This window comes from Triticum dicoccoides, chromosome 1A (assembly GCF_002162155.2).
Source record: "Triticum dicoccoides isolate Atlit2015 ecotype Zavitan chromosome 1A, WEW_v2.0, whole genome shotgun sequence".
Taxonomy (NCBI): domain Eukaryota; kingdom Viridiplantae; phylum Streptophyta; class Magnoliopsida; order Poales; family Poaceae; genus Triticum; species Triticum dicoccoides.
Genome location: NC_041380.1, coordinates 8,897,956 through 8,911,329, shown reverse-complemented (window position 1 = coordinate 8,911,329; position 13,374 = coordinate 8,897,956). Strand labels below are relative to the sequence as shown.

General features: G+C 44.8%; 3 protein-coding genes across 6 annotated transcripts in view; 1 reads left to right on the top strand and 2 right to left on the bottom strand.

Annotated features, from left to right (window-relative positions):
• Positions 1 to 604: 604 nt before the first annotated feature.
• On the top strand, positions 605 to 3,163 carry LOC119349610 (G-type lectin S-receptor-like serine/threonine-protein kinase At2g19130). Its single transcript, XM_037617669.1, has one exon. It carries the CDS (start codon positions 605 to 607, stop codon positions 3,161 to 3,163), a length of 2,559 nt encoding a protein of 852 aa, XP_037473566.1.
• Positions 3,164 to 5,034: 1,871 nt separating this feature from the next.
• LOC119358104 (polygalacturonase inhibitor-like) lies at positions 5,035 to 6,385 on the bottom strand. The gene has a single exon (XM_037624807.1). It carries the CDS (start codon positions 6,317 to 6,319, stop codon positions 5,309 to 5,311), a length of 1,011 nt encoding a protein of 336 aa, XP_037480704.1. The 5' UTR covers positions 6,320 to 6,385; the 3' UTR covers positions 5,035 to 5,308.
• A 497-nt stretch (positions 6,386 to 6,882) lies between these two features.
• The window catches only part of LOC119358083 (vacuolar sorting protein 3-like), a 6,842-nt gene continuing 350 nt past the window's right edge, over positions 6,883 to 13,374 (bottom strand). Inside the window, exons 2-15 of one of the 4 annotated variants that reach the window (XR_005172231.1) lie at positions 12,526 to 13,374; positions 11,481 to 11,756; positions 10,835 to 11,031; positions 10,607 to 10,748; positions 10,049 to 10,327; positions 9,895 to 9,967; positions 9,561 to 9,609; positions 8,769 to 9,033; positions 8,601 to 8,656; positions 8,202 to 8,270; positions 7,961 to 8,072; positions 7,773 to 7,862; positions 7,497 to 7,663; positions 6,883 to 7,402 (exon numbers count right to left, since the gene is read on the bottom strand). Coding sequence is in view for 1 of the 4 variants with exons in the window: in XM_037624793.1 (XP_037480690.1) it covers positions 7,310 to 7,402; positions 7,497 to 7,667; positions 7,773 to 7,862; positions 7,961 to 8,072; positions 8,202 to 8,270; positions 8,601 to 8,656; positions 8,769 to 9,033; positions 9,561 to 9,609; positions 9,895 to 9,967; positions 10,049 to 10,327; positions 10,607 to 10,748; positions 10,835 to 11,031; positions 11,481 to 11,756; positions 12,526 to 13,374 (2,721 nt within the window). In the remaining 3 variants the exon portion in view is untranslated. Of the gene's footprint in view, positions 7,403 to 7,496; positions 7,668 to 7,772; positions 7,863 to 7,960; positions 8,073 to 8,201; positions 8,271 to 8,600; positions 8,657 to 8,768; positions 9,034 to 9,560; positions 9,610 to 9,894; positions 9,968 to 10,048; positions 10,328 to 10,606; positions 10,749 to 10,834; positions 11,032 to 11,480; positions 11,757 to 12,525 lie in introns of those variants that run through there. The other 3 variants (XM_037624793.1, XR_005172232.1, XR_005172233.1) reach the window with 3 other exon arrangements.

Genomic DNA, 13,374 nt, shown 5'->3' with positions numbered 1-13,374 from the left:
ACCTCATGCATCAAATTTTCTATCATGGGAAAAAATTAGAATTGTTTGAATTTTTCTAGCATTTGTTTTGATTTTTTTATTCAACACGGGTGTAGATGAGCCCGGGCTCAGAAAAGGATTTTCGTTTTTATTCATCGCTATCTAGTCAACTAAATATTTGTGGTCACTCAATTATTGTTGATCTGCCGTCTGCGGAGTTATAGCTGACCTTGGTATGATAATTTTGTAATTGCAATTCGATACGTCTTGATAATCATGTATTTAATTTGTTGATGAAGTCTACTGGACGAAATATTTGTTTATGACTTGCACGTGTATATTAATCACCGTTCACAAGGGTTCATAGAAAGAAAACTCAACTTATTCAAGTATCCAACTCACATGGTTAGCTAGTGCTACATGATTACTCACTAATCCATGTATTTAATTAACCTCTCTGGTTGACCTTGTAACTACACACGTACAACCACCCGGCAGGGTGTTGTATTCTCTATATATGCACATAACATCTTCTTCCTCCTCCGAAGAGTTAGTAGACCAAAGCATTCATCCATCCATCCAAACTATCCCATCTTCCCCAACAACTTGTACACCTCTCCATGCCATGCCTCCTCTCATCTGCACATTACTCGGGCTTCTCCTCCTCTCGTACACAGCTCCTCGATGCTCCTCTGCAGGCGACACTCTCGCAGCAGGCCAAACTCTCGTGGCCATCGGTGCTGGTGCCGGCAAGCTCGTCTCAAGAAATGGCAAGTACATGCTCGGCTTCTTCCAACCAGCTACAATGATTGCAAGCACCATGAGTGGTAGTAAGTCCCACCACAACACCAGCTCCAGCTCTAGTTGGTACTTTGGCATATGGTTCAATAAAATTCCAGTTTTTACTACTGTGTGGGTTGCTAATAGGGAGGAGCCCATCTCCCATCCCAATATCAACTCCACACAGCTCAGGATCTCAAGTGATGGCAATCTTGTCATCATCGTAGACCATGTTGATGTCGGCACTGAATCCCTTGTCTGGTCCACTCACATCGTCAATAGGACACAAACCACCTCCACCACTACAACCCTTGTTCTCCTGAACAGTGGAAACCTTGTCCTCCTACCCACAAACACTAGCCAAGAAATGCCGTCGTGGCAGAGCTTTGACCACCCAACAGATGTTGTGCTTCCTGGCGTCAAGCTTGGCTGGGACAAGGTCACCGGCTTGATCAACACGATCATCTCAAAGAAGAGTCTCATTAATCCTGGTCTTGGCTCATACAGTGTTGGACTAGAAGGTGCCACGGGGATGGTCCTCAAGCGTCGCAACAACCCCTCTGTAGTGTATTGGCAATTTGTGTCCTCTACAACGTCAACATTGGTACCAATAATCCGGTCACTGGTAGATTTGGATCCTCGGATTAAAGGTCTGGTTAACCCAACATATGTTGATAACAACCGAGAGGAGTACTACATGTACACTTCACCGGATGAATCACCACCTTTATTTGTCTCACTGGACACCTCTGGTCAAATAAAAATGATGTTTTGGTCTCAAACCAAACAGACTTGGGAAACCATAGGTGCCAACCCTGATGGTCGTTGCATGACGCCTGCTACATGTGGACCTTTTGCAGTCTGCAACAACAATGCACATATATTATGTGAGTGTATGAAGGGCTTCTCTCAGAAGTCACCACAGGATTGGGAGTTTAATGATAGAACAGGTGGGTGCATCAGAAATACACCATTACAGTACTGCAGCACTAGTGAGAAAAACATGACAAGTTCAACAGACATGTTCCACCCAATTGCTCAAGCTACATTGCCCTACAAGCCCCAACTAATATCCCTTGCTTCAACTCAAACAAAATGCGAAGAAGCTTGTCTTAGCTCTTGCTCTTGCACTGCTTATTCCTTTAACAATGACAAATGCTCTGTCTGGTATGGGGAATTACTTAGTGTAAATATGAATGATGGCATTGATTTTACAGCTGAAGATGTTCTTTACATTCGCCTTGCTGCCAAAGATTTAAGTTTCAGAAAAAATAAAAGAAAACCGCATGTGGGAGTTATTACTGCGGGAGCCATTACTGGTCTTGGGTTACTAATGATCATGGTGTTGTTATTGATTTGGATGAAGAAATTCAAATGGTGTTGTCTGCCTTTATACGGCAATCAAGTTAGTGGTGGAGGGATTATGGCCTTTAGATTCACAGATTTAGTCCGTGCTACTAAAAACTTCTCAGAAAAGCTAGGAGGAGGTGGTTTTGGTTCTGTATACAAGGGGGTATTAAATGACTCAACTAGTATAGCAGTGAAAAGGCTTGATGGTGCATGTCAAGGAGAGAAGCAATTCAGGGCCGAGGTGAGCTCAGTTGGACTGATCCAACATATCAACATAGTCAAATTGATTGGTTTCTGCAGCGAAGGTGATAAAAGGTTACTTGTATATGAACACATGTCAAATGGGTCTCTGGATGACCATCTGTTTAAGAAGAGCAATGCTAATGGTGATATCCTGAACTGGAACACTAGATTTCAAATAACCCTTGGAATTGCTAGAGGATTGTCCTACTTGCATCAGAGTTGTCGCCAATGCATCATACACTGTGATATTAAGCCAGAAAATATACTTTTGGATGCATCATTTGTTCCTAAAGTTGCAGACTTTGGGTTGGCGGCATTAGTCGGACGGGATTTTAGCCGAATTCTAACCACATTCAGAGGAACTGTTGGTTATCTTGCTCCGGAGTGGCTTAGCGGGAATGCTATTACGCCAAAAGTTGATGTTTATAGCTTCGGCATGGTACTTCTGGAAATCATATCAGGGGCTAGGAATTCATCTGGAACATACAACACTAGGAACGACCACTCTGCTAAATTTTTCCCCGTGCAAGCTATCTACAAGCTTCATGGGGGTGATGTGCAGAGTTTGGTGGATCCAAATTTGCATGGTGACTTCAATTTAGAAGAGGCTGAAAGGGTTTGCAAGGTTGCATGTTGGTGTATCCAAGATAATGAATTTGATCGACCGACGATGGGTGAAATGGTACGAGTTCTTGAGGGTCTACAGGAGATTGGCATGCCCCTGATGCCAAGACAACTTGCGGCTATGACGGAACAATATGGTGCAACCTCTTCAATATACATAGTAAACAGTCATAGTCAATGTGACTAATTGTCGTTTCTGCAAATTATAAAGTGTTATTGTGGAGTAGAGGGAACAAAAGAAGGCAAAGCTTGGAGTTCCTAATTCTTTCTTATTTATTGCCAATTTTAGTGTGCAAGCGCTTGTAGAAAAGTATATTGCATGTTGAATTGAATATGTGTATGCTTTCTTGATGGATGGTTTTATCCCTTAAATCCTTGAGTTGGAAATGTCGATGTATATATGTATGTCACTACTAGTTCTTCATCAATAATGGTGTTTATGTTTTGTTGATGGTGTGTAATTGATCGTCTCTCTGAGTTTGAGAGGATGTCTAGTGTTGAGCTTTTGAGCCAAATGTAATCCTTCAGACTATTTTTTTTATGAGGAGCTGAAGGATCAAGATGATTGACTACGGAGAGTAAGCAATTGTAAATTTACTTCTTCCTTTTGCACTTTAGGCATTCCAAATAAATAAGTTCTCCTGAGTGCAACTATGGTGGGTACAACCTATATGCAGATATGAAGGTCAAGGGATCAAATAAAATACAAAAGTGACAAACCTTGGATAAGAATTAACTGAGGCATGTAGAGACAGAGATGTATCAACTTCCTTGGAGAGAAGCTCGCTAGTCACTGTGAGAGAGGTGTGGGCACCACCAGGGTTTACCAACGCCACCAAGAGTCGCCTTCTTCTCCTTGAGCCTCTCACACAAAGTAGGAGCTCAACCGCTAGTTCAGACTAAACTTTATTGTACGGAAAGGGGGGAAATGGAGATGACCCAGAGGTGGCTTCCGGACCTTAGTAGACTCGGAAGCCTATGTTACGGATGTTACTTATTCTTAAGTTCCAATGGAAATCATGTTGGGCCCCCAATGGCAAGGGTGTGTAGCGAGAAGTAAGTATCCCTCAATTGAGAATATCCCTCGGTTGAGAATCAAAGTATCAACCTGCGGAGTTCTCTAACGAGTCAATGGTCAGTGCTACACTCAATTAAGAAACTTTACTTGGTCCCCAACACTTCTTGAGCTCTTGCATAATTGTACTATACATGGTTTTCTCCTTCATAAACTCCGCCACATCTAAAAATTATTTCGGCCTCCACCACTGGTGCTTGTTAATGATAGCAAGGTTGACCGTTTATTGAGGCATAACAAGAAAAGAAATCTCTTTGGGTCCAAGCAAATACTCTGGTAGATGTCTTTGTTGAACCATAGTGTAAAATCTCTTATCATGAGCATCCTTTTGATTGACACATTGGCCATTTGGAACCTTAAGTCTTGGCATGTGGTCTTCCCAATGCTCATTTGTAGTCCAGTTTTGTAACTTACCCCCCCTTCCCCAATGTCTTTGAGGGATTACATTTGGCAAGTACTTCTGGAAATGTCGTTAAGCGATGGTCCCTTGGTTAATTTGTTGTTACTTTTGGAAAAGTTTTGGCCTTCCAACATCCTCAAGCACAACATGCTCTTCCTCAACCACGAACCCTTCATCTATCAGTCTATCTCATGCTCATCATCATGTGCAGCGCCACAGCCCCACATGCTCTTCTCCTTTAACTCTCACAAAAGTATCTTCCCCATCAAACGGGTTGCCAAGCATAGATTTTCGAACTATGCTATACACACGACAAGATTCGGACGACTCATAGACGATGCTTAAAATCTAGCCGGACATGCGTGCATACATCGGATACTGGCCGCTGGATTTTGATATCGTCCATTCATCAGGCACTAGGATCGTGCATGAAGCAGTTCCGTAGATTTTCTCTTGTATCTACCTACCGGTATGACAAAAATGGTAGTTGCTAATCTCGAGGTGACTCAAAGGGAGAGATATCCATGATGTCCGCTCCCGGGAGCTCCTCGGCATTTTTCGGGCAGAAACGGATCCATCCATATATTTATCCAATATCCATTATTATGCATATATAAGTTGCAATATCGAGTACATTCATTCGTTAGCTCCGTGAAGCTCCACAACATCAGGGGCATAATTAATCAGTGGTCAGTTTAATTACCACTGATATACGTACTGGTACTTATCATTACACTGCGGTGGTTACCGTACTAATCACTCCATTGGTACATACGTGCTCATCTCACATCATATCACATCTCATCATCATGGCTTAATTTTGGAGGCTTTGATTGAACCGTTGGATGGAAGACGCTCTAATGGAGGTAGCCGACGGGCCGCTGGCGGCAGGCGGTGAGCGGCGTGCCGCAAAGGCACTTGTTGTGGAGGTAGCTGTAGCGGTCGAACCTGGACATGTTGCCGCCGGTGGGCACGGCGCCGCACAGCCTGTTGAAGCTCACGTTGAACTGCTGGAGGCCAGCCAGGGTCGCCACCTGCGCCGGGATGGAGCCGCGGATGGCGTTGTGGCTGAGGTCGGCGTAGGTGAGCTGCTCCGGGAACTCCACGGCGGAGAGGTCGAAGTTGAGGGCGTTGCGGGACACGTCTAGGTGCTGGATGGCCTTCTCTGCGCCGAAGAGGCTGGTGGCGTCGCCGGAGAGGGCGTTGCGAGAGAGGTCGACGTAGGAGAAGTTGACAGCGGCGAACTCAGTCGGGATGGCGCCGGAGAGGTTGTTGTGGGAGAGCTGGAGGTAGGCGCCGTCGGGGGACTTGGACAAGAGGAGCGACGGGATGGTGCCGGAGAGGCTGTTGCGGCGGAGGTTGATGCTGGAGAGGCTGATGAGGTTGGCGAGGGACGGTGGGATGGCGCCGGTGAGGGAGTTGTAGGAGAGGTCAAGAAGGGTGAGTGCGGTGAGCGCACTGAGGAAGGAGGGCACCGGGCCGGACACACCCGTGTAGGAGATTGTGAGCTCCGAGAGGTTGGAAAGCGTGGCGAGGGAGTCCGGGATGACACCGGAGATGGCCGGGAGGTGGTGGAGGGTGAGGGTCTCAAGGAAGGTGAGGTTCCCGATGGCGTCCGGGATGGCGCCGGACATGTTGGAGTCCTGGTAGACACGAAGGCCGATGACGCGGCCCGTGTCGGCATCACAGTCGACGTCATACCAGTCGCAGCAGGCGGAGTCGGGCGTCCAAGACGCGAAGTGGTAGGGGCTGCCCATGGCGATGTCGATGGCAACCAAGGCGGCATGGTCATCGTCGTGGCACTGGTCCGCCACCGCCATCGAAACAAGGAGGAATGAGAGCAGGAGGATAGGGGAGGCGCCGGCCATCTTCCTCTATCAAAGTGGTGGAGCTCCTTCTGTGTGTGGTGTGTGGGTGTCACTGGGCTTACTGAGCTGCTCCTTGATGAGTGAGGCTGCATGGTGCTGGGCAGTGTACTTATAGTGTGGTAAAAGTGCTAGTTTGGAGGGGGTGCACTAACACCGAGCCAGTGGGTTCAATAAACATTTGCACAAAGTGCAGCCTAATGGGCAACAGAAATGCATGCCTTGGCAGCGACAATCACTCACCTGGCCCAGATATTTTCAAGATACATATACATTAGTCTCTTTTTACCGACATCGCGGGTAGAAATTAGGACATGGATTATGGGCAGGCATCATCAGGCATTATCACTACACCATGCATACATATCAACAACGAAGTGGATGATCATGATGAATGATGCAATGGCCTTTCAGTTGATGTATGGACAGGCGGCAGCAAAATGCGATTGGTCACCCCGCTTCGTTCAAGAGTTGTTTAGATATGTTTTATCTTACGCGTTTCGACTTGATCCGGCTGTTGTTAATGGGGTAGTGTTGCAATGCAAAATTCCAGTCTCATACCACTATATACCAGTAAAATTTGTTTAGTGTTATGTTCCACTGTCGATATATTCGTTTCTATCTCTCAAGTCAGCAATTACAACCGCCATTTACAGTGTTGCCGCTAACAAACTATTCCTGCAAGTTACATCCCATTTTCAAGTGATCTGGGAGAAAAAGAAAACGAAACCGAGTTCCTCAACATTTTCCGGGATAAGAGTGTGCCAGACAGCCCCCAGGGCGATCGCATACACATGGCACACTGTTGACAGCCCCGGGTGAATGAATTAACAGCGCCATCAAAAGCAGCCGATGATGTTGCAACGTTTTTAGAGCATTTCGAAGGAGCTGTAGCAAGATCATGTACCTTGAACTGCAAGGGCGGTACGCATGACCTCTCTCAGTTGTTCATGGCAAAGGAATGTCTGTACGAGTTTTGCTGCTCAATCTTCGCTATCTACTGACAAGCCAGCTTTGTTTGAATATAGCATCTTTCCTGAAGTTACGGCCTCGTCCTGAAACAGAATCGCCTTGGTTTCGGTAGCACTGCAGGCAACCATGACAACAAATCAGATCTAGTGAAACTTCCATGCAGAAGAATAAATAGGCAGCTAAACAACAAAGTTGTTGGACTTGTTACCCTGTAGCAAACAACCGAGTCGTCTGGGTACATGACGAATAGCTTGGTGCCAAGCCGAGCTCGACATGAATCACAGATACTCTCATCAGTTAGCTGCACATGCCTTGACCTCTCCTCCAATCTTGTCAATCGTGCATCAACGTTCGTCGCGCGTGATAAATTATGCACTATCTAATGATAGACAGAGAAAGAGAAAAGAAATTAAAATATATGGATATTGCAAGCCAGACCTCCTGTGAGTTCAACATAGAAGCAAGCCTGTTTCACAATGTTTACCTGCCCTTGGCGATGATGGTGCACCCGAGCTCTTAGCATTCGCAATATTGTATCTGAAGCTAGCTGGAGAGGCATATCTGAGGATAATCTCTGGGAAAAATTTGTGCTTCAGATTTCAGAATTCTTATTATAACCTAATAATAGTTGTGCATAACAGGATCGCCCACAGTAATATAAGAAAATAGTACCTCCAATACTTGTATGGGATCCAAAGATTTCCCGTGATTATGAAGAAGTCGGACAGCTGCTGTAAACATCGGTTCTCTCCCATTTTTCGGGTCCAAATACAAATCCAAAAGCCTGAGTTCAAAGCAAGATGGACATAACATTAACCGAGGAACAAAGATAATCCCATTGATAATGATAAAAGAAAATATATCCAGAGTACGAGCCAGTCAACAAAGAATTACTAGTCAAACAATAACATACTGAATATAAGCATCGTCTCGACCAATCTCTGCACAGTACTGCTCAGCAGCTTCACTATCCTCCAGCTTCCTTCATCACAGACCAACAAATAACAGTCAGAACAGCTGCACTGGAAATGGTAAAGACATGCAATGCAAGTCCAGCTAAACAGAATACCACTGCTGTTGCAACTTACTCCCTCCAATCCATATTAATTGTCGCTGATTTAGTACAACTTTGTACTCCCTCCGTCCCAAAATAAGTGTCTTAACCTTGGTACAGCTTTGCACTAAAGTTAGTACAAAGTTGAGACACTTATTTTGGGACAGAGGAAGTATTAAATCAGCGACAATTAATACGGATTGGAGGGAGTACAAGTTACAACAAACCAATAATAGTAAGTGCAGGATAACATCTTACAGTGCTAGTATCTGAAGTACAATGTTCTCTTGGCCCATCTTCCTATACAAAATGGCCTGACAAAAGAAAAACGAATGCCTTAGTATCTGAACTTAAACACAGTTGTGGACAAATAAAGTGATGAACATGTAACCACATTAAGGGGAAGGTGAAATTTTGTCACAAGACCTTTTCCAGCCATAGCTCAGATTCTGCTATCACATCAAGCACTTCTTCTGGATCATACAAGTCCGAAGCTTGCAAAAATAATTGCAATCTTTCCCTCAATGAATAAATGAACTGTAGGTCTGAGTCGATTTCTTTATCATTTCTCTCTCCGGAATTGGACTCCATATGAAATGCTTCCATGGCAGATTTCGACAGCAATAATGCATATGACGTGTGATAGTGAGGGTCCTCACAACCCTGATCCTCAATCAACCACTGCAAATATCTGCATAACTTAGCCAGTTAGATTTTCGTGATAGTAGATGGATCTGAGTATCGAATATGTCAAATGAAGGTGATAGCGCAGGATATGACATGGACAACATTATATGATGAACATGTGCACAGAAAAACACTGTTTGACTAAGAATTAGCAAATGTAAGATGCATACCAAACACTACTCAGAGGTCCCATTATGTTAGAATCTTGATAGAGGATATAAATAAACGACCAGTGGCACTTAATCATTATTGCAGAACAATATCTACTCAAATTATCCGGCATTGGAGATATAAGATTCCTAAGCAGTCATGTCAAGGTTCAAGTTACTGTACATGTTGAATTCCAACGACAATGAGTAATTAGTTAGGCTGTTATTAGACCATTACTGAAGTTCGTATAAGTGTGTAATAAGCAAACTAGCTGCACAAAATGTATCAACAATTACAGCTTTTATGTTCACATAGACATCGGGGTTCATAATGGAATCTTGAGAGGTTTAAGTTGTTGAAGATTTCATGAACACATCATACCTTTGGTGGATCCCAACCTTTTCTGAATCAAGGGCAGCAATAACCTTTTCTGCAGAGTACCACCCAACCAAAACAAATGTTAACAAAGTTCATTACATGTCAAAGTTATTTTAACAGTCCTAACTAGTTAAACACGACATTTCATGGACACAATCAGTTGTAACCACAGGATTAAAAAAATTCAGTTTTCAGGAGAGGAATAAAAAAGAACATCCTTGTACACTTGTACTGCACCATACTCTGACATGCTCACAAGTAAAAACTGGAGGATGTGTTGAACTGCCATGCCAGTAAAGGTACTAATAAAGTGAATTGTTTGAAACAAATTAATTACCAGAAGAAAGTTGTTTTTCCCTCATCTCAGATGTTAAAATCACAGTTGCAAGGTCTTGATCAATGTCTGCAACCTGCATGAAATTACTGAATAATATTCACAAGATAATGAAACAGCTCACTATAAGATCAGGTCCTCAGCATGAAGCACATACCCATCCAAGATGTTCCAAGACAAGGTCCTGATCAGATGTTGCTTGAAGTATCTTGGAGGCTTCGATAGCAGCAATTTCCTCACCGGATTTTTTAACAGCCGAAGTTTCCTGGGAGTCCGTTCCAGGCAGAATAGGACGGTCCTTCCACAGACCTGTGCTGTAATTCCTTGCTAAGATACGCCATATAGCAACAGCTTGGGAGCACATTCCCTTACTGCCATATAAGAAAGCAAGCGCCCGCAGATGTCCAGAGTTGTCCAACAGTGATTCCAGTTCATCCTGCACCACCCATAATTTTGACGATAAATGCACCTTTCTATATGTGACGAAAACCTAAGAAGAACAAATCTACAGCATACTATATTCCATCTACAAATCCAGACTAAATATTGATTTCAGTAACATATACTCCCTCCGTCCCATATTGTAAGACACTTTTTGACACTACACTAGTGTTAAAAAACGTCTTATATTATGGGACGGAGGGAGTAGTATATAATAGCTATAAACTCATGATTCTACAAAGCAGGGTTATGGTTATAAAGGAAATACACATACCACAACACAGCTATTTTGAGATGATGCAAGCTTCTCCATGTCATCAACAAGATCAAGTGCTCTATAAAGGTACATCAGAAGAGTATCGACTCCTTCCATCTCTGCAGGAGACAAGCTCTTCTCTCGTGAAACACAAAGGTACCTAGTTTCATTTAGCATTTGGACATTGGTCACTACATGCAGCTTTATTGCAGTTCAATGAATAAAAATACCAGGGATAAACCAGACCTGATAATATTTCTGATAGCTAGTTCCAATAGATCAGCTCTAGTTGGAGGATTTGAAAGGAAATATTCATCCACAACTGTGTCCACACCTGCCTTTTTGAGAAACAATGCTCGCTGAAGTGTTACCAGTCCATCGTCAATAACTTCTTCAAGAGGCTTGGGGGGAGGATGCAAGCCCCAATAACGTTTTCTTGGCACCTAAATTTTGCAAATAAATTTGTTTAAAACTATCCCATCTAGAAACGGCAAGTAAATCCTCGTAAAAAAGATTAGTTGAAGATAAAATCAGGCTGTGGAACCCTGTAGGCATTAACAGCTTAACTAAAAGCTACTGACTACAAAGCAGCCAGCCAAGCACGGTGGAGAAAACCAAAACTCATTTCACAGTTCCCCAAATTGGTTCACGAAATATAAATATGTTGATAAAAGTTGCAAGAGATCCTAGCTACAAAAGCTTTATGCACAAATTTTGTGGAACACTGAAGAAACTGTTTGAGTCTAATTAATTGAATCATAATAAAATCTTAAAAAGTTTATAATCATAAAGTTTTGTCATACACAAGAATAAGTTAAAAACAAATGAAGTGGGGTCTTGCAGATACTCCATACAATAATTTCAAAATGAACAATGGAGGAAGATGACATACCAGATCTGACCAACGATTAGGATCCCGCATGATGAATGGAAATATTTCTGCTGGTTGCATAGTCTCCGACAGCAAGAAATGATTAACAGCATCCTCAAAGCGCAAGTCAAAGAATAATAAGAATCCAAGTTGTGCATGCACAAAGGAAATCATATCATTCGAGATTTCACCATCAGATTCAAACTCTTCCAGCAAAGAAATAGCCTCTGTATAACTCTTTATTCGTAACAATGCCTTGATCTGTTCCACTGCAGATACTTTACGGTAACAGAAAACCTGGACAAGTCATTTATCAATTAGTTGTAGCATCACTACAGCTGAGCAGATGATTGCTAGACTACACTCTTAAACTCATTTTGGAATCAGTGGAAAACAGTTAGTGCAAATTTCCTGCTCCACTTTTCTGTCTTGTTTTTTCACTGAAAACTGATATGGGAAAAGTAGGAAATAATTAGCACTGGTTGGCTAGTACAGTAACAGATGGCAACCAACTGACAATGTGGAGCAGAATTTTGTCAAGGTGATGTCAGTCATGATGGTCATAACCAATTACGGTAGCCAGAACTAGAAAGTAACAAACGTCTAACATCCAGATAACTCAGGATGGCGCAAAAAGTTCAAATGGTGAGTAGCTTAGCTTGGCATGTCTCAGACTCATTTGTGCACTAGTAACTAGTTTTTTACAGCAACCAACAACAACACTGATCAGGGAGCTGCCTGCATATTTCTAAAAGAGAAGGAAAATTCTGTTTGCTCATAAACTTACTGGAGGCTACAAAACTAGTGTAAGTTGTTGCTGTTCTACACACAATTAGTTCCAATTCATGACCATTTCGAGTTAAATCTTCTTCCTGTCTTCCAGGCCCATCTAAGCATGTCCACTCAATAACTCTGCAACTACTTGGCATCTCTCCCTAAGATTAACAAAATGGCATTAATTTTCACAGTATGCAGCGCAAAGCTACTCATAGAAGGCAACACCGTGTATTTATAAATTTGGGGACAAGTTCCATTGATGGCTGAGTCAACAACATACCTACTTTACCTTATAAGCCGTAGCGACCACAACGACCTCCCCGCTGCTTCCATCATCATCGCTCGCCACGGTCAGAACACCCGTGCCTCTCCTCGCGATCGGAACGGTCTGCAAGTGCACCCCATTCCTCCTCCTGTACACATCCACCTTGGACTCTGCGGCGACCACCACATACGGGGACACCTCGACGATGCAATCCGGCCTGCTGTTGAACACAAAGCTGCTTCCGACGGGGTGCCCGGACCGGTCGACGACCACCCCGACATTGTCCACCAGCAGCATCGCCTCCTGGCCGCCCGACAGCGGCCTGATCCTCGGCGCCCCCGCCGACTCCGGGAGCATGAATATGTCCACACGCTGGCCCGTGCCGCCGCCGCTCGAGGAGAAGAGCGAGTACCCCGACGCGGTGCCGGCGAAGACCGAGTCCTCGCCGACCCAGGCGAGCGCGCTGATCCCCTCGACCCCCGCGGCGATCTCCCGCGTCTGCACCTCCAGCTCGTCCGCCTCGCGCAGGGCGAGGTCGAGGACCAGCAGCCTCTTCCCGACCGCGACGGCCAGGGAGCAGGACGAGGGGGAGGCGGGCGGGGAGGAGGCGACGGCGGCGACGCCGCGGAGGGAGCCGAGGCGGCGGACGGGGCGCGCGAGGAGCGGGTCGGCGAGGAGGAGCATGCCGTCGGCGAGCACGAGGACGCGGGCGACGGAGGGGAGCGGGAGGATGGCAGAGACGGGGCGGGTGGCGCCGATGGGGAGCAGGCGGAGGAACTCGGGGGAGGAGGGGGTCGCCAGGGAGAAGAGGAGGAGCTTCCCGCCCCCCGTGCCGAGGTAGAGGAGGCTCGGCGCGGAGAGGGCCGCGGAGCG

Coding starts and splice junctions, on each gene's coding strand:
- LOC119358104 (XM_037624807.1), bottom strand. CDS start 6,319: ATGGCCGGCGCCTCCCCTATCCTCCTGCTCTCATTCCTCCTTGTTTCG.
- LOC119349610 (XM_037617669.1), top strand. CDS start 605: ATGCCTCCTCTCATCTGCACATTACTCGGGCTTCTCCTCCTCTCGTAC.